At 41.4% G+C, this 27,913-nt stretch overlaps 2 protein-coding genes across 7 annotated transcripts; both read left to right on the top strand.

Moving 5' to 3' along the window:
- Nucleotides 1–6,819: 6,819 nt before the first annotated feature.
- LOC115578353 (uncharacterized) lies at nucleotides 6,820–14,564 on the top strand. 6 transcript variants are annotated; one of them, XM_030411267.1, is made up of 5 exons: nucleotides 6,820–7,390; nucleotides 9,870–11,618; nucleotides 11,975–12,132; nucleotides 12,218–12,268; nucleotides 13,245–14,564. In XM_030411267.1, the coding sequence occupies exons 2-5, from the start codon at nucleotides 11,469–11,471 to the stop codon at nucleotides 14,305–14,307; spliced, it is 1,422 nt and encodes a 473-aa protein (XP_030267127.1). In that variant the 5' UTR covers nucleotides 6,820–7,390; nucleotides 9,870–11,468; the 3' UTR covers nucleotides 14,308–14,564. The 6 variants fall into 6 exon arrangements, with proteins under 6 accessions (XP_030267127.1, XP_030267130.1, XP_030267125.1 ...); XM_030411265.1 differs by lacking the exon at nucleotides 6,820–7,390 and adding an exon at nucleotides 7,572–8,489; XM_030411266.1 differs by lacking the exon at nucleotides 6,820–7,390 and adding an exon at nucleotides 8,511–8,723.
- Nucleotides 14,565–22,066: 7,502 nt separating this feature from the next.
- LOC115578354 (uncharacterized) lies at nucleotides 22,067–26,986 on the top strand. Its single transcript, XM_030411271.1, has 8 exons — nucleotides 22,067–22,805; nucleotides 23,682–23,777; nucleotides 23,957–24,099; nucleotides 24,192–24,276; nucleotides 24,507–25,007; nucleotides 25,113–25,155; nucleotides 25,424–25,551; nucleotides 25,745–26,986. Exons 3-8 carry the CDS (start codon nucleotides 24,080–24,082, stop codon nucleotides 25,862–25,864), a joined length of 897 nt encoding a protein of 298 aa, XP_030267131.1. The 5' UTR covers nucleotides 22,067–22,805; nucleotides 23,682–23,777; nucleotides 23,957–24,079; the 3' UTR covers nucleotides 25,865–26,986.
- The last annotated feature ends 927 nt before the right edge of the window (nucleotides 26,987–27,913 follow it).

Raw genomic sequence — 27,913 nt, 5'->3', positions numbered from 1 at the left:
TTATGATTTGATGAATCCACACTGCCAGTATCATAGGACATAGTGTAAACCCCTAAATATGATTTGTAGATGATTAAAGCATAAATGATATTGATAATACCTGAAGGTCATTCCAACAACACCTGAATACATGTTATTTGTCTGACATACAGTGCTATCAGCACAGCCATAGACACCTGTTAGCTGCAAACAAGAAAGACAAGAACAGAAAACAATATCACTCAACAACATATACAGTCTCTATGACATACAGAGATGAAACATGTAATGTTGTACACATACACTGTGTTTCAGTTCTTCTGTTGTCTTGTTTCTTTATTATTAAGGGTATCAATTGAAGGGACTGCAGGAGACAGAGTGACTGAGTCTGTATCAGGCCCGGTATCATTTAATGGCCCCGTTAACGACTGCCCTTTTTAAGGCATATATACACTTTATTATTCAAATGTAGGGTATTTACTGATGAATTTTAGGTTGTTGTGAGAATCTCTGAAAGTTTTGTTCAGACAGACCTTGTTTCAAGCTTCTTACAGAAAATCCTTTCATAAAAGCCAATTGACTTTGAGGGAAGGGAAGTGCAAAAATGCTAACTTATTTTCTGTGTTTTAGAATTAATTCCTGCAGCACACTGTTGAATTTCCTGGACCAATGTTGTGATCAACCAATCATAGCCCTCTTACATCATCAGGGCTATTTTAATGTGCTTCCTGGAAGTAAAATGTCCCCAAAATGAAATATGTACAATCGAACAAAACTCCTCAGTAAAACTGAACAAAATCCCTAACTGCATGTCTTTAAGTAACTAAAATCAACTTATTAGACTCTAGTACCTTATTAGCACTGAAGCTACATGAGCTACTGTGGGTTTAGCAAGATAATTTTCTAACTGTATAGGCTAAGTAAGCTTGCCAATAAGCTAAAATAATGTTCACTACCACGAAAGCTTAAAGATGACATAGGAGCCCTAAATTTGCTAAACATGTGACACCAAAATCTATGGAATAGTATGAGGGCCAGGGACAAGGGAAATTGTTGTTATTTTTTTCATTATGCACATTGTAATGTCGAGAATAAAGTCTAAATGTTGAGAATAAAGTCTAAATACCATGTAATGAATAAGGTTGAAATGTTGAGAATAAAGTCAACTCTTCTGGTCACTGAAATCCATTTAGGGGAGCGACCTGGGAGTGACTGACACCTCTGCAAGCTGCCCGAGCATCTGGTGTCTGGATTCAAAGTGCATAATGAAAATTTTAAAAACTTCCTCCTCAACTTTGTTTTCTCACCCATGGCCCTAATACGCTTCTGTACAAATCCGACATTTTAATAAGATCACAGTGACATTTCACAGACGAGATCTTTTATGTTTTGCAGATATTTTGTATTCAACACAGTGAGAAAAATCAGAACCCTCTCTAACTTCCATCTTAAAATGAAAAGTCCAGCTCTACAGTGGACATCTAGTTTCAAAAATTGGGAAGTGCACAACTACGCCCTGACACATGAGGTGCTATGACGTCACTGCCAGGCACACAGGATCCAGTCATAGACCAGGTCTCAACTTTGTCTTGTTAATTGTGTCATGACAATGAACAACAACATTTTCCACGTCCAGGTCATGATCTCACTGTCCTAAACTGTAGATAAAACCCTGGTGGTACATCGTCAGTTATTGTTATTTATCTTACCAAGGCAGTGACTTCTTTATACATGGTCTGATACTTCTCAGATGCTGGATTGAGTAGTGCAGAGCTGAAATTTCTGTTGGTGATCTCCAATGGCAGGTAGAAGGCGCTGTATTGAGCAGAGCTGAGTTGCTCTGCACTGAGAACATCTTTCAGGTGCAGAGACTGAACAGCCACAAGCCCTGCAGGTTTCAATAGGACATATAATCATTAAACTGGGAGAAAAATATGGATCACACATTCATGTTTTGGATCTGATTTGTCACCTCAAAACCCTGTATATAGAATTGATTGAACATTAGTGTAGCAAAATATGGATAGAAATAATTTTCATATTGTCAAAAGCACTGTCTATAATATAAGTGACTGATTTAAGCAACATAAGGTCTATTGCAGCTTTTCTTTACCTTTTCCTCCAACTGCAGACCCTATTTGTAGGTTCCAATCATACAGTTTACACCATTAGGTTGTCTTGAATTTGAGTATGGCATTGTTATGTATTCTATTCCCAACTCTATTGAATGAGCTGTTGACAGACTGTTTGAAAATCATGATAAAAATACTCAAAAATATATCAGGTGAATTTGAAAATATCAATTGTAGAAATATGTGACTTTGTCTGGATAACAAGCAGTTTCATGTTGGATCAACAGTAGAATAAGCCTGGCCTTTTTTATAAATTGCTCTGATTTGCGTCCCTGGGAGTGCAGCTGTTGGGAGGTTCTTTGTTCATTATTAAGATGAGGGGAATTTAAAACCATAATAAATGCAACTTCCAAGGTCAATGATGAGCTCAGAGGAATGGCAAATTTGAACATCTACAATCCCATTAAACTCTATCAGTAGAGAGAGACTGTGTGATATGACTGACAGCTATAGAACAGCCACATATAATTATTAATACCAAATTGATTTAAACATAATAACACTACCATTTAAAACAAGGCTTCTGATACTGGCTGTTCAGATGCATGATTCATAGCTGCATGTATATATTGCCACTAGGATTTTGGCATCTAAAATCTGTTGTCTCTCAGCTTCCTCAGTTAATCCCACAGATTCTATATATATTTCACACATCTCATTTTATAGAACTGTACCTTTCTTTTTAAAAGAAAAACAACAGAATAATCTTTCAAGCAGGACTTTCCTGAATGACCTATAAATGATAGAAATACAAGCTATTAATGCCTGAGCATGACTTACCTGAAATAGCCATGGTCATTAAACACAAAGGATTGGTCCACAGCCATCTCGGTTGTACCATGGTGAATACAAACCACATACTGCTCTTGTGATCTCTGGGATGCTAGATACATGAATGGTGTTGTAGTCTGTAATGTCAAGGGTTTTATTCATTCAGGATAAGAATGGGCAGGGAATAGAGGCTAGTCCACAGGTGAATGATATCTCTTCTACATTACTGATTCTATGATTCATACTTACACCCTCTGAGTTTACTTTGGCTAGAAAGAGCCAATAGAGTTTAATTTAGTTTGTGTAGATATCTTTGTGTTGCGTAAAGTTTTTTTTACAATTATTATCTAATCATTGCTTGCAAAGACATTTATGCTAAGAGATTGTTGTCTACGTCAGGGCTAATTGTTGTACTTAAAGCCTACAAGAATGCTTTGTTTTTGTTTGAAATTAAATCTACTGTAACAGTCCTCCACACATTCCCACTCTCTCAGATTAATTTGAGTTATGCACACAGCTCCTATTACTGAGCACTAAATAGACTAACACAGACACTTTGATATCAATCATAGAGTGTTCAGATAGCTTATTAAAAGGGCTGCGAGAAATAATACTCTATTATACTACCACTGTATTCATTCTACTGTGACTCACTACATGAGTGTTGATGTCGGGCAGCAAAATGCAATTTACAGCTTTCAACAACATGTCTCTATGTCCAAGTCATAAATACTTAAGACCTGATATTAAGATATAGTTAAACTAAATGGAAAAAACACATGATAGATTTCAGATGTGATTTGTTTTTACACAGCCATCGATAGTCTCTCAGTGCATATAACTGTATCTCCTTTAAAATACCTTCACAAACCGCTAATTTGAATGGAATTCAGAACGTATAGGATTAACAGTCATAATTAGATGAAGAAAATGTTACAAGGACAAATATTTAGCTTTTGTGTTTAGTTTGTGGATTCATTGTTTCTCACTGGGACTTATATCCCTTGCCTCATTAGAATCATATGGAAACAGGATGAAGGAATCTTGCAATAAACAAAGAAACAGAGGTTAGATTATTGAAGTTTAATTAATGGGTCTGCATCAAAACTTTTCCTGGATTATTAGATGTGGTTCAGGGCTGGGCGTTCAGATTATGTATGGGAGCAGTAAGAATTTCACCTGCGTGCAGGGGGTTACACCCCGCCTTTCCGAAACCCCGCTGTTCCGAACATAGACTTCAATTCATCGTAATGGCGGGGTTTCCCTTTTTTTCAAAGACCCCGCTATTCCGAAAAGTCTATTTGGGAAACCCCTCCATTCCGAAACCCCCCCACTCCGAACGGACTCAATCAGAAAGGAAACGGAGGCTGCGCATTTATCCTTTTTTTCTTCGTGGGTTCAAACGGATCAGGTGGCTGATTAACCGCAAAACAAGCCTACTTCATATAAATGACATAATGCTCATTATGCTTCAGCTGGAAAAATGGCTATGTTGAATTGAAATTACTTTATCATGCTAAATATCCGAAATTGTATGAAAATTGCTCCAATGCGTTATACCGATCTTCGGACATATTCAGACACAGCCTGATATGGGTTCCGAGCAAAGGAATGTCTGTTTTCTCCCCCGGTCTGTTGTCAGCAGGAGAGGGGGCTGCAGGCTCGCGCCTGGGTGAAGTGGGCTCAAGCCAGAGTTCAGCCGGGCTCGAGCCGAGCGGGGAGAGAAAAAATGTGTATTACTTTTGCTCTGTGGGAGATCTCCCACAACAGAGTGGATGAGAAACCAAGGGGGACAGATCTGCCCAGCAAACATCAGAACGCAGAGTGCAGCCTTTGTCTGTCACCTGGTTCAGCACCCTGGACAGCTGCCTGCGTAACTGGATGTGGGAATTTGATGCATTTGAAGCCGCGACATTTGGTCAGAAACGTCATATATAATAACATTGTTTCGAGTCGTAAACAGTTCTGTAAGTGTAAGGAATAACAATCAATTAGGCTATTAGTGTTAGTCCTTCTTCATATAAAGTTGTGTTACAGTCGCACAGCTGGAGACCGCTAACAAAGTTAGACACAAGAGAGACAATGTATGAAATCCCGCAAAATGATGTGCGGTCAATATGACCGCTTATGGCTGAAATAGGTAAAACAAATCATATTTTCTTTTCCTTTTGTGTAATTTATATAAAAACTATTCTCAATTAAAATACAGACACTTTTAGAAAAAATGGTTAGAAGTCTGTAATGTTTGCATTTTGTTTACATCGCAGATTGATAACTTAATTGTGATAATGTTCAAAGTTATCATTATTATTATTATCATTATTATTATTATTATTATTTACTGTGCTAGGTATTCTTTTCGTGGTTCTTGGTTCTTGGAGCAATATTGTTGTTGTGGCATTCATGCCAATAAAGCGAATTTGAAATGAATTGCATTAATAAACCTTTAGATTCTTGCCTTACAGACTGACAAGTGTTGTGTTTACAAATGAGCAATACATCCAGATTTCTTGAGATTTGTACTTTCAATGGGAATTTAAATTTAAATGTCAGGCGATGTTTTCTTCATGGAAATTATTTTTCGGGCAAGAGAGAGGGAGCGCGGACGGGGGATCCGTTGTGTGACAGCGGAGCGGAGGGTCAGCAGTTGAATTTTGCACGCACGGTCAGTATTAGTAGGTGTTTGAGGTTTATTACGTTTGCGGACATTATTACATAAAATGTAATTATGTAACAGCCTTGCCTTACAGCGCCTTTGCGTGCGCACAGTTTCCGTGTGTAGGCCCGTGGTCATGATAGTCTATGGCTATAAGAGATGGATACACAATCAATTTCATGTAATGTTTATTGAATGCTTTTTTGAATTGCTTTTTTTTTCAAAGACAAACTGAGCAGCAGTGCTCAATCCACTCATACATTTTTAACCTTCCACAAAGACAAGTTATGTTAAAACGAACGAGCAGAGGGGTCATTCCCCAGCAGATCGCACCCATGGGCCACAGCTTATTTCAGAATTGTGCGAGTGCGGCTGGAAGTGGGGATTTCAGCACCACGGATAGTGCGTGTAAAAAGATTAGACAAACGTTTAAATGTGTTTGCTGCAAGCGAAAATATACTATATAATAAATGAAGATAGTGACATAGGCCTATTAGCAATAAAAAGCAATGAGTTGTGTGAATGCGGACGGCAGTGTTTGATGTAGGAAGTAATGTAAACTTGAAAATCAATTTCGGAACAGCGGTGTTTAATTTCGGAACGGCGGTGTTTTGAGGGGAGGGTCGGAACAGCGGTGTTTCGGAGTGGGGGTGTTTCGGAAGGGTGGTGTTTCGCAATGGAGAGGTGTCGGAATGTCACGGCGCCCCCCGTGCGGGTTCTGTAAACTAGCGGTCGCCACTCGCCAAATGCGACTAAAATATTCCCCTGGCGACTTCATTTTGGAGGGATACATGCCATGGGGCGGGTAAATGTTTGTCCCGATGGTCGTGCTCTTGCAATAAATTATGCATGATACAACAAAACATTGTAGTAGCTGTAAAGTGATAAATTATGACGGTAGCAAACATCAGTGCTTAACCGGTGATTTGTTGTGTGTCGCACTGAAGTAGCTCCCCCGACGTCACCGCTGTAGAAAATAGTTCCCCTCAGAAGCAACGTAGCGTGAGCGTCACCGCTCGTAAAAAGTTTGGCGCAGTGACTGTAGCCATTTTTAGACAGAGCACCAAGCCGCCAATTTGCCCGTCCTTTTGGCAGCGCGGTTTTAGACAGAGGCCGGCAAATTGGGGGTCTGTTTTGGTCCACCGATTTTCCGCCTTGGAGGGTACACTTATTTCCGGAAAAGTGCCGGCCGTGGGTGAGATGGGCGGAGGTGTAAAACCAGTCCATCACTTCATCCGCGGACATTAAGATGAGCAACTGGACAGCCGCTGAGATCCAGGAGATGCTAGCGTCTCCTCGGTCTCTGTAGCTGTTTGGTTGTGTTAGCTAGTTGTTGTAGCGCAAGCTAGTAGGAACGGTCGCTACTTTCAAATTAAAAGCCCCCCGCTAAGAACCCAGTTTTAAACTCCGATAGGGTGCAATGTAGCTCTTATTTTGAAGACAAATTCGTTTTCAATGTTCACAGCCCAACGTCGAGCTTCACATCACGTCACATGTTCACGCCTACCTCAGAGGCGGCTTTTGGAAAAGGAGGAATATTACACCTTGGCAGGTGAGCCAAAAAGTTAGTTTACAGCCCTGCTTAGAACCCCACAACCCTTCCCTGCCTCCTCCATACCTCCATCCCTTACTCCCTCGTTTCCTCGCACTCCCTTGCTCCCGGCCCCTCCTTTCTCCCTACATCCCCTTCTCTTTTATGCTAATTATGTTTCTTCATTTGGTTTTGTATCCCCCATAGGCCTCAACTACATCAAAACCCACTTGAAGGAGCAGAGTAGTGGAGGGCAGTCAGGTACGGGGAGGCGCGAGGCCCAGGCTATAAAGCGGCCGGTGATTTTGTGACCCGCTGCAGGTGCGTGGGTGTGGGAGAGAGAGAGACATTAGCTTATAGCACTTTGTAGAAGGAGCTTTATAAAGTTCACTCCATTGACTTGTATTAGTTTACGGGGCTGAGCTGCCACATCCTATATGGTGGTGACATCGACGTACGGTCCAGCGCTGATACCTTCAGTTTATTACCGGGAATACTGACTGTAAAGTACCGTGTGTGTTTCATGTGTCTGACTGTGAGACTGCAGTCTGACCCACAGTCACTGCCAGCAGCTCTTCAGAGCGGCTTCATTATGATCACCGTAAATGTAAGAGCATTTGCGCACTGGAAAAAAATGTGCGGCTGATTTAACCAAGCAAACGCGAACCATGGCTGGCTTGACCGCAGTACTGGAGCATGTTTCAGGAAGCAAGTTTAACAAACTCTGAGTCAAAACCGAAACTCTGAGTTGACTTACCCTGTGAAGTGAAACTCTGAGTTTTCAGTTCCAGAACAGCTGATCTGAGTTAGGTAAGTCGACTCTGAGTATGTTAACTCTAAGTTGAGCTCGTGCCTGACGTAGGGTTGCCACCCGTCCCGTTTTTCCCAGAATTGTTCTCTTTTTTCATCAGCTGTCCCGGGAAAACATAAATCTCTCCCGGGACACAATTTGTCACGTTTTTGTGGGGAAAATGTAAAACCTTCGTTCTGTAGTCTAGAAAGGTTCCCATCAAAGATGCATGGATTAAAGTTCTCCGTCACTACGACGAATTTCCGTCATTCAAACTTCAAATAGGCGACTTATAAGATTGATGTAGATCGGAGGAGAACAAGTGTTGGCTGATCTTTATTGACAGATTGTCACACTCAGCCACACTACAGCCAATTCGTCTTATTCACCTGGCGGCCATTTTGAAAACTCGGACGCCGTTGAGGGGTACACAAACCCGGAAGTCGCACTCCGATACATTCGGTACGACAGCAGCAATGGAAATTCTGTGGACAACAAATCTGACTGGTCTACCTGAACTAACCATCCAAAATGTGGAGCAGTGGGCCAATATGGACGGCAACATCCCCCTGGCTGTGTTACTAAAGGGATACAGTAACTGGGTTGAAGGATATATCCACGACGTGGAAGGTAAAGCAAACGTTTAAACTGTAGCAGGGGCTACAGACTTTCCTGCTAACTTGTTATGCTAGGATAGTAAGCTTAGCAGTGATGTGGAGTTGTTGAAAGACTGTCCGCTATGTTGCAATTTTAAAACACTTAACATGTCTTTAATCGACAGTTGGTAGGAGTCCTTCACGGATATTCGTGAGGGCTAGATCTTTTCCCTCTATGCGGAAAAATCAGGCACCTTACAACATACAGGTATCATTGTGCTAAGTGGACAAACGGCTCAGTTCGCAGAGCAGTGTCACAGCTAAACCAGCTTGCTAAATGTTTATTATGAGTTAATATCAACAATGTACCTATCCTGTCTGACTGAAAATAATATGTTTATTTTATCTCATGAACATGTTACCTGTATACTAAATAGGTTCATTTTGCCTTCAGATTTAACTTAGGTTTATTTGTTTCTTCTGCACAGTCTTAAAGTCAACACTGTGAATGTATGACACAACAACTTTAAACCTGTAGAAGAACAAAATAAACCTGTGTTGCCTGTAATTTATGTGATATCACATTCCTCATTGATATCCTCCAAAATATTATGTTTGAAATTAGCAAGACAGGGCTAGGTGCATGTTTGTGGTTAAGGATATTGTAATGATAGTATCAGGTAAGTGATAAGGTAAGGTAAGTAACATTTTTTAAGATAAGAGTTGCTCAGTTCTTGGAGCAGTGTATCCAGGGTTGAGGAAGGTTTTTCAAAATCTATTTAGCTTTAGGTTTACAAATCACGTGTCTGTTTAAAATTGGCTTGACATAATACAATAGAATGTCATTACTTAAAATAACACAAGTAACTATGTCTAAAATCCATACTGTGAGCTATTCCACAACCCTGACTTTTTTGTACAATGAGTGTCCAAGATATTAGGTATATTTGAAGTTGTGTCTGCAAATATCATTGTAAACAACCTATAAGATTTTCATGGCAGAACATTGAAAAGCCAGATGGACCTAATTCATTGCACACTCAGTGTATGTATATTTATTTAATACATATGTTGCGTATTTGTTATAGTGTAAGTTTGGTGTAAATTGACCCATAGCCCTGTTGTATAAGCTCACCACATGCAGCCCATAGGAAAAAGAATGAGACAGTTTGGAACAACATAGGCCAAGTCATGGACAGGCAGCTAATAGCATACCCATTGGGGCATGGAGCAGTGCTAATTGCTAACTGCTCCATGCCCCAATGGGTATGTTGTTCCAAATTATCTCATTCTTTTCCCTATGGGCTGCATGTGGTGAGCTTATACAACAGGGCTATGGGTCAGTTTACACCAAACTTACACTTTAATAGCAACTCTGAAGTGTCAAGTGTGTAAAGTTTGATTATCTTTTCAGGTGGAGCTGTCACTTGAGCAGCCATACATAAGGGAGACCCAGTGCAACTGCAAAGCTGGCTTGGGACAGTGCAACCACCTCATCGGGCTGCTCTATACCCTGGCTCATTTTGTCAAGATGGGCTACACGTCTGTCCCCCCAGCGACTAGCAAAACGTCATTGCCTCAAGCCTGGCACATTCCATCAAGGGCCCTGGGTGTCAGTCCAAGAACGGTGAGCTCTGTGAGTGTTTCAAAGTTGAAACCACTAGCGGCCAACGCACCCCCGCCAAAGAGGCAACGCGCTTCTGAAGGTGTGATGTCGAATCTGTACTGCCCTGTGTCATTGCCGCTTCCATCAAATGCCTTTGCAGAAAGCCTACACCAAAACCTGAGTGCAATACAGAGCAAGAGCCAGATGTTCAAGCTGCTGGAGCAGAACAGAAAGCAGCCCGCTGCTCCTGTCTCCACCAACTTCGGAGACCTTCCAAAGGGATCTGTGCTTACCTACCACACAGCACAGTCTACCAGGGCTGGTGATTATCCTCCGTTTCCTCTACCATCACAGCCATGCTCATTCAGCACAGTTCTGGATGACACTGAGGCCTGCTTCTATAGTGGCCTGACGGTCACTCAGGCTGTTGCAATACAGCTGGAAATAGACACTAGGGAACAGAGCCACAGTAAGACCTGGCATAAAGTCCGGACCAACCGTCTCACCTCCTCTTCCTTCAAGAGGATTTGTTCAAGGGTGGCAGACTTCAACGTTTTAGCTGACAACCTGAAAAAAAAGACAGTGCAGACAAAGGCGATGAAGCGAGGCCTGGAGCTGGAGCCTGTTGCTGCGGCCGACTATCAAGACCTCACCGGTTTTGAGATCTTCCCCTGTGGTTTTGTCGTCAACCACCACGCCCCACACCTAGGTGCGTCACCTGATCGAAAGGTGATTGACCCCAGTGCCTCACCAACGCATGGCGTCCTCGAGATCAAGTGCCCCAACAAAGACAGTGTGAGGGATTGCAAGTACTTGCACTGCAACACTGATGGTAGCCTTAGCCTCAAGACCACACATGAGTACTACTTTCAAGTGATGGGGCAGATGGGCATCACTGGGTTGAAGTGGTGTGACTTTTTTGTGAAATGCAAAGATGACCATCACTTGGAGCGGGTGCACTTTGAACCAAAGAGGTGGGAGAACATGAAATGTAAATTGGACACATTCTTTTTCACCTTCTTTCTGCCTGCTGTGTGTAACAAGAACATGTAATGCATCATTGATAATCTGTTTATGTATATAGTTCTCTTTTGTTAATGTTTTTTAATTGTTTGTTCCTAATGTAATTTTTTCTAATGTTCTGAACTGTTCTGGTTCCTTTTCCATACTTACAGTATTACAAGCAGGCCATTTGACTGTATTCCTCCCAGCCAATAGCCATGTACAAAGTTACCTTTACAAACCTAGACCAGTGTGCCTTTCAATGTTTTTGAATGACCTGTTATCTTATGTTCTGACCAGTTGTGGTTCCTGTATACTAAGTCGTAAAGTTATGAAGGATATCATCCATGTGTAATAAAATTGTCGTACTTCCAGTAATTCTCAAGTCGCTATTTCTTATCGGCAATGGCGCCACACTGTTGTGTTCCCGGGTGTACGTCTTCACACAGAAAAAAATCAAATAGAGGACAAACCTTCCACCGTTTCCCATTGGAAAAGAGACTACGTCGGGAGTGGATTAAAAACATCAGAAGGGACCCTGGTCGTAATTTTAAGGTAAGTTTTCAGATAGTTGGTGCTCAGAGTCAGTCTCCATAACTAGCTTGTATCGCTAACCAGGCTAGCTAGAACTAGCAGAGTCAGGTTCTTTACATTTACCGCCTAGTCCAAAATTAGTAGTATGTTAATTAAATCTACCACCACATATTCACTCGTATATAAGTGTATTCTGAGTGAACTTGTATGTATTAGTTTCTAGTCACTAGCTAGCAGCTAGTTATCTGATTTTACATCACTAGGCAACACCAGTGTACACGTCAGTGTCCCTAGTGCTAGCTAGAAAGAGGATGCTCAGGAGTCACATCGAGTCTGATCAATACAATGATTCTTGTTTTTTTTCTTTATTGGTGCAGATAAAAACACACACAAAGGTATGCTCAGAGCATTTCCTACCAGACTGTCTCGTTAAAACCAAGAATGGCCTCACCAAGCTGAAAGAAGGTGCTCTCCCCACTGTCTTTGCCTGGAGCTCGGTCAGACCAGAGAGGAGAGTTGTTGTTAGAACTGCAAGGTAGTGTTTAGATGAGTGAATCTACCAGTTTGTAGTGCATTTATTAACAGTGTAATGACATTATTTCTCCACTGATTAATTCCAGTAATGTTTCCACGGACCCTGTTGATGGTGATGGTGTCGTGAATGTGTTGAGGTATGTAAAGGTGTATTTGGTTACATGATATTGAGCAACACATGTATGTGCTTACAACACTGTCTCTGAGCCCATTGTTATGCTGCTGTTGATGAATGAAACGTGAATTATTTTACAAACATTCAAATGCTATTTCATATGTTTTGCAGTATACTGTAAAATACCAAATAATAGCCAGGGCATGTATTTGTTTCAGTCACTTAACAGACCAGGCGTTAAATTGGGACCAGGCGTTTATTTGGGACAGGCGATTAATTCCTTCCTCTCAAAAATCCGGGATGAAAATGTCACAAATTTCCCCAGCTTCTCTGTGAATTCTCCGGCATCCTGCTGGGCAATAGTTGTCTTGTGCAGGTGAAGTTGTTGCGGTGGAGGAAATGATTCAGCCAACCAGCACTCACAGATAACTCCTCATCTCTGCTGTCACTCATGGTGGCGGACATTTGTTTCGCCCTGATCATTTTGTGGGACACTCTCTCGTGGCGTGCCCGTTTGCTGTAACTCATCCCCGCAAGTTTATCTCAGGCTCCTCACTAGCCTTCTCTCCACCACCAGCCTGGTCCTGTTGCTGTCCTCCTCGGACAGACGCTGAATCTCAGTTTTATCTCTCACTCTCTTGGGGCTGACAGAGAAACGTCTAGCAGCAGCTGATGTGATATTGACTGACGGAAAGCAGCATGATACGTGAAAAAGGCGAAAAGGAAAAACGTGCAGTGTCAGTGAACACGTCTTCTTCCTTGATTTAGAAAAAATAAATAAATCAGACCCGGCATTTATTTGGAACCGGCTGTTATTTATCAAAATATACACCTGCACCCGGCGTGTAAAGGGGACCCTGCGGTTAATTGAAAACCGGCTATTATTTGGTAATTCACGGTAGGTGACATTAAAATCCATGTTTTAATCCACATATCCATGTATCCTTGTAAAGACCTAATGTGTCTATCAATGTACTCTTATACTCTTATATTTCCAGTGAAGAGACGCCCCCTCCACACCCAGACCACGAATATGCTGTACTGCCTCCCTCACTTGAAGATCAACTTTACGAAGCTCGAAAGACCATCTGTGAGCAAGGAGTGTTGATAAAAGAGCTTCAACAAAAAAAGTTTGTGGTGCAAAATTTGAAGGGTGATGATAAACTGATATCATTTTATACAGGGTTCCCAGATTATGCCACATTTAAAGCTGTGTTTCTGGCCCTGCAACCTACTGCAGAAAATATGGTGGGATGGAGTCAGGCTCAGCGACTCAAACAGGCAAATTTAGAGGTAATTCGGCAAGGCTTTAGTGCCTCTAAATTGTCCACTATGGACCAGTTTTTTCTTTTTCTCTGCAGGTTGAGGCAGGGGTTTCCTGAGCAGGACCTTGCTACCCATTTCCACATTTCTCAGTCAACAGTTAGTAGGATCTGTGTGACGTGGGTCAACTTTCTGTACTACATGTTGGGAACACTTCCAATTTGGCCTACAAGAAAAACCTTGGATGAGCTTATGCCAGAGTGTTTTAAATGCACGTTCCCAGGTACTAGGGTGATACTGGATTGTACAGAAATTCACGTTCAGAAGCCCAGTTCCAAGGTCCTCAACTCAGTGACTTATTCACACTACAAAGGCAACACCACATTCAAGGGTCTGATTGGCATTGCACCCTCAGGAGAAATCACTTTTGTCAGTGACCTGTATACAGGTTCCATATCTGACAAAGAGATTACCAAACAATCAGGTATACTTTCTTTGCTTGAAGAAGGAGATATGGTCATGGCTGACAAAGGCTTTCTCATCAAGGACCTTCTCCTTGAAATACAGGTCTCCCTTGTAATCCCTCCTTTTTTAGGTCCAAGTGGGCATTTCACTGCAGACGAAGTTCGAAAAACTCAAGCAATAGCGAGACTGCGAATCCATGTAGAGCGTGCCATTAGGCTGATTAAAGAGTACCATATATTTGATAAAGTGTTACCCATGACACTTGTGGGCTCCATTAACCAACTGTGGGCCGTTTGTGCCCTTTTAACAAATTTTCAAGGTCCTCTCTTTTGAAATGTGGTAATGCTATGTAAATATATACAGCTGTAATGTTGATATCCACAAATGATTTCAAACCTCATTAAATAAGTGCTAATCTTTGATGAATGTGTACAAAACCTTTACCATTAGGTTCTATTATTTTTTTATCGCTACGAATCTGTACAAAATCTTAACCATTATAGTTGAATTTTAGGTATCTATACAATATGTGTTTGTGCCCTTTTAACAAATTTTCAAGGTCCTGTCTTTTGAAATGTGGTAATGCTATGTAAATATATACAGCTGTAATGTTGATATCCACAAATGATATCAAACCTTGTTAAATAAGTGCTTATCTTTGATGAATGTGTACAAAACCTTTACCATTAGGTTCTATAATTTTTTTATCGTGATGAATCTGTACAAAATCTTAACCATTATTGTTTAATTTTAGGAATCTATACAATATGTGTTTGTGTCTATATGTTTATGTACAAGCTACTGAATATCCTTCAGAATGAATGAAGTTCGGGAGAGACAGGCCACCGGCCTGCCTCTCTCGCTGCATTGTGGTGAACTTAATGCGAGGTCATTTACCACGCCAAAGAAATGTTGTTATTGCTGATTGCAATTTTCTCCAATATTGAGGGGGTGGGGGAGCATTGAACTCACAAAATTGACTCTGGGCAGAATATTCATTTTAATTATAGCCACCCTACCACGAAGTGAATTTGGGAGGCCCGACCACCTGTCGAGGTCCACCACGACTTTGTTGAGTGTATTACAAAAATTGTTTTTAGTTAGTGTCTGTATGGAGGGATAAATATCTATCCCCAGATAAACAAAGTTTTTAGTAACTGGGATAGATGCAGGGATGGGAGCATTACACATGGCCTGATTTAAAGGTAGCAAAGCAGATTTTTGCCAGTTTATTTTAAAACTGGAGAGGCTGCCATAATGTTCAAAGATTGACAAATCATGTGGAATACATTGCACTGGGTTGTTTAAATATAATAAGACGTCATCATCATATAGTGAAATGTGATGGTGAGTTCCGTTAATAGAAATTGGAGAAATTGTAGGAGTTGCGGATTGCTTGTGCTAGCGGTTCGAGAGAAAGGGCAAATAACAGAGGGCTGAGAGGACAGCCCTGTCTCAAACCTCTCGTGACAGCAAAGGGAGGAGAGCTAGTTTTGCCTGTGAGTACTACGGCTGTTGGAGTTTTATACAGTACTTTAATCATGTTAATGAACGGCATGCCAAACCCCATAAACTCAAGCACTGACCATAAGAAGGGCCACTCCAGGCGGTCAAAAGCCTTCATCGCCTCTAGTGAAAGGACAGCAGCAGGGGTACTTAAGCCTTGAGCGCCATCTATAATGTGTAATAATCTTCTAACATTATCTGTGGCCAGTTTAGATTTTATAAACCCTGTCTGGTCACTGTGAACCAACTCTGTCATATGGCCTTGAAGCCGCCGGGCCAATACTTTCGCGTAGATCTTTAGGTCTGCATTTAATAGTGAAAGTGGCCTGTAGCTGGTCCTTTCCTTTTTTAAGAAGTAGTGAGATTAGTGCCGAATTGACATCCCTAGAAAATGAACCCTCTTTGATTGAGTATTGAATCATGTCCACTAGCAGTGGGCCAATCAAGGGCCAAAAAATGAGGTAGAATTCGGGTGGGATACCATCTGGCCCTGGTGATCTGCCTTTACGCATGTCCTTAACAGTCGCCTCACACTCCTGCAATGTGATAGGACCATCTAGTTTAGCGAAGTCATCATTATTAAGGCGAGACAGTTTGGTGCTATCCAAGAAATTATTACAGACATGTTTGTTGAAATTACTTTCGGAATTATATGACTCCTGATAAAAGGAGGCAAAGGAAGCGTTTACATTTTTTTGGGTCAGACTGAAGAATGTCATCCTTATCTTTAATGCAAAAAATATCAGCAAAATGCTCGTCAGTCCGAAGCTTCATTGCTAGCAGATGACTAGGTTTTGAGGAGTTGAAATAGTAAGTTTGCCTTGTTTTATGCATAAGAAACTCTGAGCGGCGCCTCAGAAGAGAGTTAATCTCTTTCTTGGTCAGTTCCTTCTGCAGGGCTATATGATCGTTAAAGTTAAGTTGCAAACTCGCATCAAGGGTCACATATCTTAATTCCAAATCTCTAATTTGGCTGCACGTTCCTTATTTCGTGTTGAAGCGTATAAGGTGGTATTACTCCTTATAAAGCCCTTCACTGCCTCCCAAAGTATCCTTGTATCTGAAACAGAGCCAACATTAAACTCCAAAAACTCTTTAGAATTACTTTCAAACTGAGCTTTGAATTTTTTGTCACGCAATAGAGAGGAATTAAATTGTCATACTGATGATTACTTTTGTGGTTATCTGTGGGAAATAAAGAAAGCCAAATGAAATGTGAGTTATTTCTCTTTTTCTGGCTTCTGGAAGGTGATTGATTAACCTTCGAAGTGATTTAAAAAAAGAAAAAAACAAAGAGGATTGTTCAGATCTGAGAGCACGTCAGCGATGACATGTAGCCTGATATTCGCTGTGCAGCCAGAGAATATAAATGACGGACTGATGAGAAGTGGTCTACTGTTCGGTTCAGTCCTCGTCAGGGAGTGAGAGCTCATGTAAATGAATCTAAATTCTCCTCCTGGTGTAAAATTATGTGAATTATTTCTGCTTCAACATGATCGGGCTGAGAAGGAAAGGACAGCTGCTGTCAGACAGCTCCGTCAGACTCAGGGTTTCTTCAGGTAAACCTGCCAGCGAGCAGGTTATGTTCACAGAGTAAGTTACCGCAGTAACAGACCCAGAGTTTAAGTTACCTCTCTTTCTGGAACTCTCTCAACTCATCTCAGGGTTAACAAACTCAGAGTTTTCACAAAACCCGCTCTCTGAAACGGGCCCCTGGACATGGTGGTGATTTCCCCGCTGTTTCTGAAAACATGTACCACAGTCTATGCTACCAACACAGCCTTCACACTCTCCTCTTGTCCCTTTTCTTGCTCCAGTGTCGAATAAGCACACCGCTGCCCCCTAACGTAGCGTAGCACGGTCGGTCAGACTGGGGGCTGAAGAAGAAGAGAGGGCGCTGACGTCACTCTCCTGCGCCGCTTGGGATTGCGAATTCAAATTGAATTTTGGACCTTTTTTTGCAGGGGGCGGGCTTCAAAACGAAAAAGCAGTTTTCTTTTTCTTTGTGTAACAAAATGAGCAGTCTTGAATAAGAAAATGAAAATGCAATCTGGATGATTTATTACTAATTTTATTAAGTCAAAAGTCAAAAATGCAGCTCTGACTTTGAAATGAGAAAGCATTTCGGCTAATGCATTTTAATTTTCAAATTTGACATTTCAAATTGATTTTTGGTACCTATTTGCTGGGTCATCTTTTGAATATTAAATGTCCTTTTCTTTATCATTTGAATTAAGTTACAAAATGAGCAGTCTTGAAGAAGAAAATGAAAATGCAATTTGGATGACTTATTACTAATTTCATTTATGAGTCAAAAAATGCAGCTACATTCTGAAAATGAAAAAGCATTTCTGTTAATGCATTTTAATTTGAATTATGGTACAAATTTGCTTCCATACACCTGAAGTCTAAGCCCTCACAGACATTTAGTGCCATCAGAGATGTTGTTGAACACAAATCCAGTCTCGTCTTGGAAAGTCCAGGGGCAATGGAGAAACTCAGTGAGTGGCGAAAACAGCAAAGTACAACCCTTGAGGATTTTCAAGATGGTACAGCCTTCCAGTCTAATCCACTTTTCTTCGAAGAGTTCTCTGTCCTGTTACTTCTTTACTGTGATGATTGTGAGATGGTTAATCCCCTTGGCTCAAAAATTTCAGTTCACAAGCTTGGGTTCATCTATTACACTATTAAGTGTTTGCCACCAGAGTATCATTCAAGTCTCAAGTCTCACTTCTTGTTGGCAGTTTACAAAACTGATGACGTTAAGATGTATGGCATGAATGCAGTTCTTGACCCAATTGTGAACAACATCAAGGAACTGGAAGAGGAAGGTATTCAGATTAACACCACTCATTTCAAAGGTGTTGTAAGGGCTGGTGTAGCACAGGTCTGGAGATAACCTTGGACTTAACAGCATCCTTGGTTACACAGAAAGCTTTGCCGCAAGGAGTGTGTGCCGATGGTGTCGGGTACAAAGAGAGGTTCTCAAGGTTCAGACTGTAGAGGATTCTGCATTGATTTGTGATAAAGTCAACTACAGCTCAGATCTTCTTGTAAACAACCAAAGTGAAACTGGGATCAAAAGAGACAGTTCCCTGAACAAGTTGGAGTTCTATCATGTGACTTTCAATGTTTTCATCATGCATGACATCCTTGAAGGCATTGGTGGTTACGAACTTAAGCTTGTCGTTAATTCACTGATTGAACAAAAACTTTTCACACTTGAACAGCTTAACTATAGACTGACCAGCTTTGACTATGGGTTTTGTGATGTTCACAACAAGCCATCTGCCATAAAACCCCAGGACTTGGAAAAATCCTGATGGAGCTCTTCGGCAAAGGGCATCACAGACCTGGTGCCTACTAAGATTGCTGCCTCTAATGATAGGGGACTTGGTGCCTGAGGGGAACCAACACTGGGAACTGCTCCTTTTATTACTGAGCTGTATGGAGTTGATCTTTTCTCCTGCACTGACACAAGGGGCAGTAATCTTTTTGGGTTATCTCATTGAGGAACATCATTGTCTGTATGCCGAGCTTTACCCAGACAGACACTTGAAGCCAAAACACGTGCTTTCATGCTGCATTACCCTCGTGCCATCAGAAAGCTTGGGCCTCTGGTTCACTTTTGGTCCATGCGTTTTGAGGCAAAACATGGATTTTTTAAACGGGTGAGCCATGTGACCTGCAACTTTAAGAACATTTGTAAAACACAGGCCTATAGACATCAGATGATGATGTGCTACACTCTGCTCTCTGGCCAAATGTTTAATCACGACTTTGTAGTTGGACCAGGATGCACCTCACTTCTTGGTACCATAGATAACTTTGAGGAGGTGAAAAGTGGTTTTGATTGAGAGGCCGTTTCACAGAAGTGTATCTGTCAGACTGGATAGTGTACAAAGGAAGCAGGTATAGGCCAGGCATGACACTTTTGCTTTCACACTCTCCTGATGGTGAGCCGCAGTTTGGTACCATTCAGAGGATTGTGTTGGTGAATTCAACGGTCAAACGGATTGTGCGAAAATGGGAGACAACAGGCTTTGCGAGGCATGTCTTTGCCTTCACTGTGTGTCTAACAACAGAAAACCAGGCAGTTGACATTGGTTGCATCTGTGACTATCACCCCCTCCATGTAGTAAAGTCTCACAAGGAGAATAATGACAACCATTATGTTTCCATGAGGTATAGGGTATTTTAAACATAGACTGGGAATAGTTCATACTCAAGCGTGGATTAATGCACAGGCTTACCTAGGCTGCAGCCTAGGGGCCCCACGTGTGGAGGGGTCCTTCAATTGGTCAGATTATTTTTTTGAAATTTAAATACACTTGAATGGAAAAAAAAACATTGATCTCTATTGGTCCGTGGGGTAATAAACAAACAAAACAGCACTGATTGGGCAGACATAGGTCACCTCATCCAATCAAGCTCATCGATTGGAGTTGACCTACCTACATCACCGGCCGTTATCCGTCAACCAAAGTTTTGCAGTGTCAAAATGTCTGACAAAAAACCTAGCAGGTCAAAGAAGAGAAAAGTGCAGCGGGAGAAAGAAAAGAGGGACAGAGAACTATTACGGAAGATTCCCAAATTAACGGGATATTTTAAGGCTGCTGGTTTTCGGGCCGGCCTACTGCCAAGTTTGTCTCTGTCCCACTCTGCGGCATGGGAAGCGCCACACGGGCAGGCTACGTACCAGTTGTGAAGCGGGTTTCAACTTTCAAACTTTGCCAGCCCCGCTGTTAGTCCTGTTGGCCCGCGAGCCTCCCCCACCCCCACCGACAGGATTAAACAACACACGTTAGTGAGAGGGGACTCCATAACCTGTAAATTCAGGTTAGCGCCGCCGGCCACTGTTTAACATTACTTCCTGGGGCCAGAGCCTCCGATAGCGGCTAATCTGAGGCTGCTGGCATCTGGCAGGGAGAAATAGGGAACCCAGGCAGGCACACATGACTTTCCAAAGTGCAAGAAAGTGGTGCACAATAATATAGCATCAACCAATCAGACGAGATTTATTTATTTATTTTTATAGCGCTGTTTACAAAATTGCTTTGTCACAGATTATAAAGAAACTTCCATTTTGCCCCACCAGCACATTTCCCAACCTCCCTTCATATCTACCACGATGAATTTGGGAAATTTGGCGGTGGGGCAAAATGTATGTGACAGACTGACAATCTTAAACATTGGCAGATGCCAGAGGAACCACAAGCCCTTATGGGCCAGCTGACTAATCACTCTGTTCCCTGTCTAGCATTATTCAAAGGCTAAATGACAATTTAGTCTCTCCAATTTCTTCACATCTGTTGAAACAACAATCTGATCACTATTTATATACCACATATAAGTCTCTATATCACAGTCATGGTTACCCTCTACAGTCACGAACTTTTACATCAGTCTGCATTCTTTTGTAGCGAATTTCTTATTCAGATGTTCAAAAACGTGCATGGTTTGAAATAATACAAATCTGCCTCCATTTTTTTATTTGATTTATTTGTTTGCAAAAGTTAAAAATGAAGCAATGCCTTCGGGGAATTTCAAGACTGAATCGAGTGGACCGCGTCTGCGTGGTTGTTGGAAGTTGGAGATTCAAAATTAGAAGCTGACTGAGATTAAGCTAGCAAAAAAATGAATCAAGGCATCAAGCGACACAAGGGGTGAGCGGAGAAAAGAGAGAGAGAGAAATCTGAGAGCACTGTAGGCTGACGTTGAAAAATGCTGCAAACCGACTGATTTGTTTTTAAAATCAAGTGCAGCTTCATCTAGGAGAGGTAAACATGGATAACAAATGATGGCAAGACATTTTTATTATGGAACAGCTGGCTCTGATGATTTAGTTTTTTTTATGCATTGGGGTTGTGCATTGATATGTCCATGTTTTGGTGCAGTTGTTTATAGCATCACTGGGGCTCAAAGGTGTGTATTCTGCCAGTTGTGCAATATTTAGGTTTAGATTCCATTTAATATTAGATAACTAATTATAATTGGGCACTGATAAAGTTGTCCTACATTGGGGAGGTGGAGGTGTAGCTTCAAATTTAAATAGAAAATATGTTAGTAGACTGACATCAATAATTTGTTGGCCACAGAATTTGTTTTCTTCGTCAATCCAGAAAAAGAAATCCCGTTAGAGCTTTGCCGATGCTTACTTCTGGGTTGGCATCATAGACTGGTAGGCATAAAAAAACGTCATCCCTATGGCACTCAAAACAGTAGCAGTTGGTGACCCATCAACATTTCTTACTGCCTCCCCAATCAAGGCAGTCTAGAACCGGGCCTGTTGTCGGGGTCAAGAATATGCGGAGGTGGAGGACGTTGACCGCGACCACCGCGGCTCGTCATCTACTCAAGCTAGTGAGGAGGCTGAGCCTGGGACACGTCTTCTCCAGAGCCTGCCGACACGTCTTCTCCAGAGCCAGCGGACACGTCTTCTCCAGAGCCTGTCGACACGTCTTCTCCAGAGCCCGCAGACACGTCTTCTCCAGAGCCAGCGGACAGAGCCAGCGGACACGTCTTCTCCAGAGCCCGCCGAAACGTCTTCTCTAGAGCCCATCGACACGTCTTCTCCAGAGCCAGTGGACACGTCTTCTCCAGAGCCCGTTGACACGTCTTCTCCAGAGCCCGTCGACACGTCTTCTCCAGAGCCCGTCGACACGTATTCTCCAGAGCCAGTGGACACGTCTTCTCCAGAGCCAGTGGACACGTCTTCTCCAAAGAGCCAGTGGACACGTCTTCTCCAGAGCCAGTGGACACGTCTTCTCCAGAGCCCGCCGACACATCTTCTCCAGAGCCAGCGGACACGTCTTCTCCATCGTCTTGTTGCAGAAATGGATCGGAGGTATCACTCCTACACACATGTTCAGCACACATTTGGATTTTTTGAACAACATTCCATCCATCTCCATACAAGACCTCCGTTCAGCAGCGGCTGATCTCCAGAGGAAATATCCAGGTGATCTGGAAGAAGATTTTGTGAATGAATTTGGACAATTCAGAGAACTAATTAAGGGACAGGAGGACACCTCAGCTAGGCTACTGCTGAGTCTTGTAAGAGGAAGGAGACTACAGGCTGTGTTTCCAAGTATTGATATAGCACTGAGACTCTTTTTGACTTTACCTGTTACCAATGCCAGTGGGGAGCGTTTGCTCTCAAAACTTGGACTTGTGAAAAATAAACTGAGATCCACAATGGGCCAAAACAGACTGAATCATCTGTCTCTGATGTCCATTGAGTGTGATGTTCTCAGAAAACTGGAATTTACCAGCCTCATCAAAGACTTCTCAGCTAGGAAAGCAAGGAAAAGAGCCATGTAAAGGTAAATTAAACACAAACTCTTCAGTTTATCTGAAGATAATCATGGTTTCACTGGGCAACCACCACAGCTTTTGGTGCATGAATAATTTTACCAAGCAGCGTTTGAAAAAGCTTTTTTCAATTCTCCTCCAAAACCATTTCATTTGAGATATTACATTTATCTAATATTTAATTCAAATATTCCACTGATATTGTGATGCTAAGACTTTGCTAAGCACCAAAACAATTCTTCTAAAAGGCTTATTTCTGCAAGAAATATGAAGACACTTTGTAATCTTTTTGTTCAGATTATCTTTGCTCCTGGACAAATGGAGTTTCATGAAACAGAAATGTGCTGTAAATTTGTATATACTCTATAAGACACTTATTGTGAAGGAATTTTCAAATCTGTGAGAGGTCACTACTCACACACGCACACCTGTAGGTTCTCTGCTGCTGTGTTAATGCTTCTGTTGAATTTGATTGTCAGCCCTACTGTTTGATATGTGCCTTTGCTATAGAACAGGGTGGTCTGTGCTGTTGCAGCTGAATCTGAATCTGAAACTGAAAAGTTTGCCACATAAAAAAATAGCCTAGGGGCCCATGACTACCTTAATCCTCCTCTGGTCATACTGTATATAATTGTAAATATTGTTATAATGTAGTGATTAGATGCTGTTTGTCCAGAGCTGTGACAGTGCACCTCATTTATTGCAATTGATTTAAGTAATGCAAATTAAGACTAATAGTGCTATTGGGAGAGGTCCATCAGTCATGTTTTGAGTATATCTTGTAAGTATTCCCAGTCTGAATCTGTATTTTTTTCATCATGACACATTATCATTTTGTTGAACCATTTAACCACTTCACACTATGTCTGGATCTTCACTTTTTAAAGAATTCAAGCCCCCAACCAGTGTCAGCAGCTGGAGCTTCTGCCCAAGAGTCACCTGCAGTGCAGCACATTGTATTTGTGGAGCAACAAGCACAATTTGTAAGTTAATCTGTTCTCTGTAAGCATGTGTAATTATGAATTTAAGAATCCTGTAAACAAGCATAGCTGCATGTTGACTTAAAGCTTGTTAAAAAAATCTTATATCGGATTTGTCTACATTAAACTAATATAGTTAATTTCTTGCATTTGTATTCCTTAAATCATTCCTTACTTTCCAGAATATCTGTGAAATATTAAATAAGACAACTGATGGGAAAGGGTTTGTTACAAGTGTTGAAGAACATCACCTCATCTCTCTAAATAAAAGACGATGGAAGGTGCGAATTCTTGTATCGCACCTGATGGAGCGCTACGGTGAGAGGTAAGTGTTTGTCACACAGAATATTCAGCTGTATAATTGTTAATTGTTTGACAGTGTCAACAAATGATGATTACATTCATTTTGTCATTTAGTCCAACCTCAGGTACGAAGACAATGTTGGCGTCAGTGATTGTGGATCAGTTTCCATGCCTAAGAGACTCTCTGGGCACAGGCTTTGTGAGTAAAGTTCCTTACAACACTAAATAAAGCAATTCCTAACTAAGGAACTAACTATTCATCAAAATATATTCACCTCACCTTCTCTGTCTCAGCTCAAACAATGCTTGTTTAAGATTTTTTGCAGGACAACATGTAGCTGTCATTCGATCTTCATTTCTTTTTTGTTGCTAGTTCTCTTATTCCCATATGCGATTTTAATACTTGTTTTTCTAACTTTTAATCTTAAGGATGCATGGTTCACGCCTGGGAGGAATCATAGGCCAGCAACAGGGTTTTTGGAGGAGCGCCTCCGCAATGTATGGAAAAGGCTCCGATGCAGCAAGCAGAAGAATTCTGCAGAGGTGCCACAAAGAGAAACCCAGATCATTGTGCCAAGTACAGAAAGAGGCCATGTTCTTTTATCTGTAGTAAATGTGAAATGCGACACATTGTCTAGTTTGCAACAAACTAAACTTGTCTCACTCAAATTTCACACTTTAAAGTTGTGTCTGTCTTGCAGGTCCTTAGAATTCACTAATTTGTCACATATTGCAGAATCCCCGATAACTGGAGAGTGGGCCATCCAGATGAAAGAGTGGCTAACAAATAACATCTGGCCCCAATCCCAGGTTGTCCAGTACATGTGTGACGCTGCCATCCATAGGGCACAGTGGATCAGTTCAAATGGCACGGTGTCAATTCCTCAGATCATTGCTGAGTTTCCTTGCTTAGTGGACACTCCAGGCATGGTAAGGTTTCCTCCTCAGAAGAAATTGTAAACAATCGATGATAGTTTATTTAACATCTGCCTATGTTTTCTTTATTATACATTCTACATTATTTGCATGGCTAAGAAGGAGAAGCCTGCTGACACCAATCTACATTCACAGATGGCAGGTAATCAGATTTTTTAATTTACTGATTTTGTCATTGGCAGAGTTATTAACATATGGCCATATATTTTGTCCATTCATCCTAACTTTGCATAGGACAGAGCATTTACACCTTCGTAATCATCTTTTTGCCATCTGTAGCATTCTATAACACCTATTTTGTCATTGTCTATAGTTTGCGTGGACCCCTATGGATCCAGTGAATAAAATTCAGATTCTAACTTGTATGAAATGATTTAAATATTTTATGTAACATTTTAATGATTTATCAGACATAGAAGGGGATATTGCCTTGCTGCTGCTCCCCGTCCTGCTCCCAGCTGCACCATACAAAGTTGGAAGGAGAGTATTCCGGCCCAGCAGCTTGGAGAGTCGAAAAACCTTTATTGATGTCCAGCTGGTGAGTTAAGGGTAGGGGTGGAATGGTTCATAAATCCTTGGTGCAATCCATACAGATTTTTGGGGTCATGTTGTCTGTCACAGTTATATATTTCTTTCAATTTGTGACACTCCAGAAGTACTGTACATCTCCCTCACTGAACCTAGCCTGTTGTAATAACTTGTATCAATTGTGTTTTGTCTTTTTTTCTCAGCCTGGAACTAACATGGTGGAGTACCTTTCAAGGGCAGCTACAGATTGTCCACATGTTCTGATGCTGGGGGAGGAGCGTGAGTGTTCCCAAGCATTTGTGATTGTAAATGGGACTGCTTAGGAGCAGCCATCACTTCTTGGTGCTGTTGATGTATGTGTAGTTTCTGGGCTTCCCTCCTCAAAGGTGTCGGCGTGTAGTTTGATGACAAAAGAATTCTGCGGAGGCAAGGCTGGGTGGAATAATAGAGCAATCTTTATTAAAACAGAACCTAGAGCCTTGAGTCTGGATCAGAAGCGGCCGCGTTCTGATATTATCAAATCTGTGGACAAAACAATGCCAAAATGCTTTGCCCTCTGCTCCATCAAAACCTCAGCCTTTGCCCTTAGGAGGTTTACCAAGTACCACCCCCCCGTCTCTACTTGTAGGAGCCTTCTTAAAGTCCCTTGGGCTGTACCTGCCTACTCCTAATTGGTCACTGTGGTGGGTTGAAGGTCCATCGATCCAATCGACATGAAAAGGAGGTGGTCTATCTCCCTGCTCATCTCCCATAAAAGGCTAAATCTGTTACTGTCCCTCCTTGGGTCTTGTACCGAAATTACCGAAATGATCTCTCTATCCTTTTCTGGAGATGTACACGTTTAGATATCTTCCTCCATCTGACATAGGAGTCAGGCTCCGTTTTAGTAGTGGACTTGTCTCCTGCTAACCTTTGACCCACACACAGCTGAGTGCTGCCTCCAAGGTCCCTTGGAGCTGTGAGCCCCGTATTGTCTACATTCCTTAACTTACACAAGGAGGAACAGATTAAATTTAACTGAGTTGAATTAAGGGCCAGAATGTGTTGCCGTCCAGATACCTCATATGCTTCAAGGCATACTTTGTGTTCGATGTTGTCTATCCAGAATCATGCACCCAGGTTTGGGAATTCTTTCAATTCAATTTTTGAAATGCCAGGAGATGTTTCAAATGTTGTGAAGCTCATGAGAGCACAATTGAATGCAATGCAAGAATAGGGTTCTGGGTTAAAGTTTTCATGTTCTGTATGTTTTAAAAGAATCAGCCAGGAGTTAACTTGAATGATGTTAATAGGCAAACTGAGGAATCAGTTTTCCTATTAAGTGACAGTGGTAACTGTCAGAACAAGTTAAAACAGATTCATCAGATCTGCAGCTGGCATTTTAGTTGATGAGCCCAAAGAGGCTTTGACCTGCTGTAAATATAATAAACCTGCTACCAATCCGATTTACTGATAACAACACATGCCGTTGTGTGCCAAATAACCTTGAAACCATTTTCACCTTGTATTACCTGTCCTCCATTTTGTAACCTGAAATGTTGTTACCTGCAAAAGTGAATCATCCAGGTTGCAATTATTTAAAGTAACATTCAAATGCTTCCCTGTTTTATTTCAGGTATCTTGTTGATTGTGCACAATCAACAAGATACCTGAAATAAAACAGACTGCTGAAAGGATTCTTGGTAAGAAATACAACTGCTCAGATGACCAAGTGTTGATGATTGATAACTTTGTAGATTAAACAAGATCAAATATAAATCGTGTTGGATGATTTTAGGATTTATGATCAAATATGAAATCAAAACATTTTAATAATCGTTGGTCTCCCAGGTTGTTATTATTGTTTGTTTTTCATGACCAATAAAAGAATGTTTGCAATAGTATTTTGTTGTTTCATCATTTAATAGTAATTTATATCAAATTACAAGCTACTGAAGTTGAATCAAATCATATGTAACATTTTTAGAAAATGTTGGGAATTAAATTAGTATTGTTTTTAACCACAGCTATACTGATAACCTGGTAACCCATTTCTTGGTAGCTTTAACTCATCAGCATGAGTAGTTTTTACCCATTGCTGAGTCAAAATCTTGACCAAGCGTGCTGGGTCAAATCCTCAACCCAGTATGCTGGGTATAAATAACCCAGCATTGGCTCTGTCCCTTTTGGACCCAGCGCTGGGTTAGCAATTCCACCCAATTTGGGTTAGTTTTAACCCAGCAGCTTTAAGAGTACTTTCCTCAGTAGAACACCGGTAAAGCCAGAGCATACCAGCCATCTCATTTCATCTTTTATGTTTTCTTCCAGCTGGGTGAAAGTCACATATAGCACAGTTAATCATAACTCTACACTATGTTAATTAATCGCTGTTG

Source organism: Sparus aurata, chromosome 3 (genome assembly GCF_900880675.1).
Source record: "Sparus aurata chromosome 3, fSpaAur1.1, whole genome shotgun sequence".
Classification (NCBI taxonomy): domain Eukaryota; kingdom Metazoa; phylum Chordata; class Actinopteri; order Spariformes; family Sparidae; genus Sparus; species Sparus aurata.
Note: the sequence above shows the minus strand (reverse complement) of the source record. Positions and strands in the feature narration are given on the sequence as shown.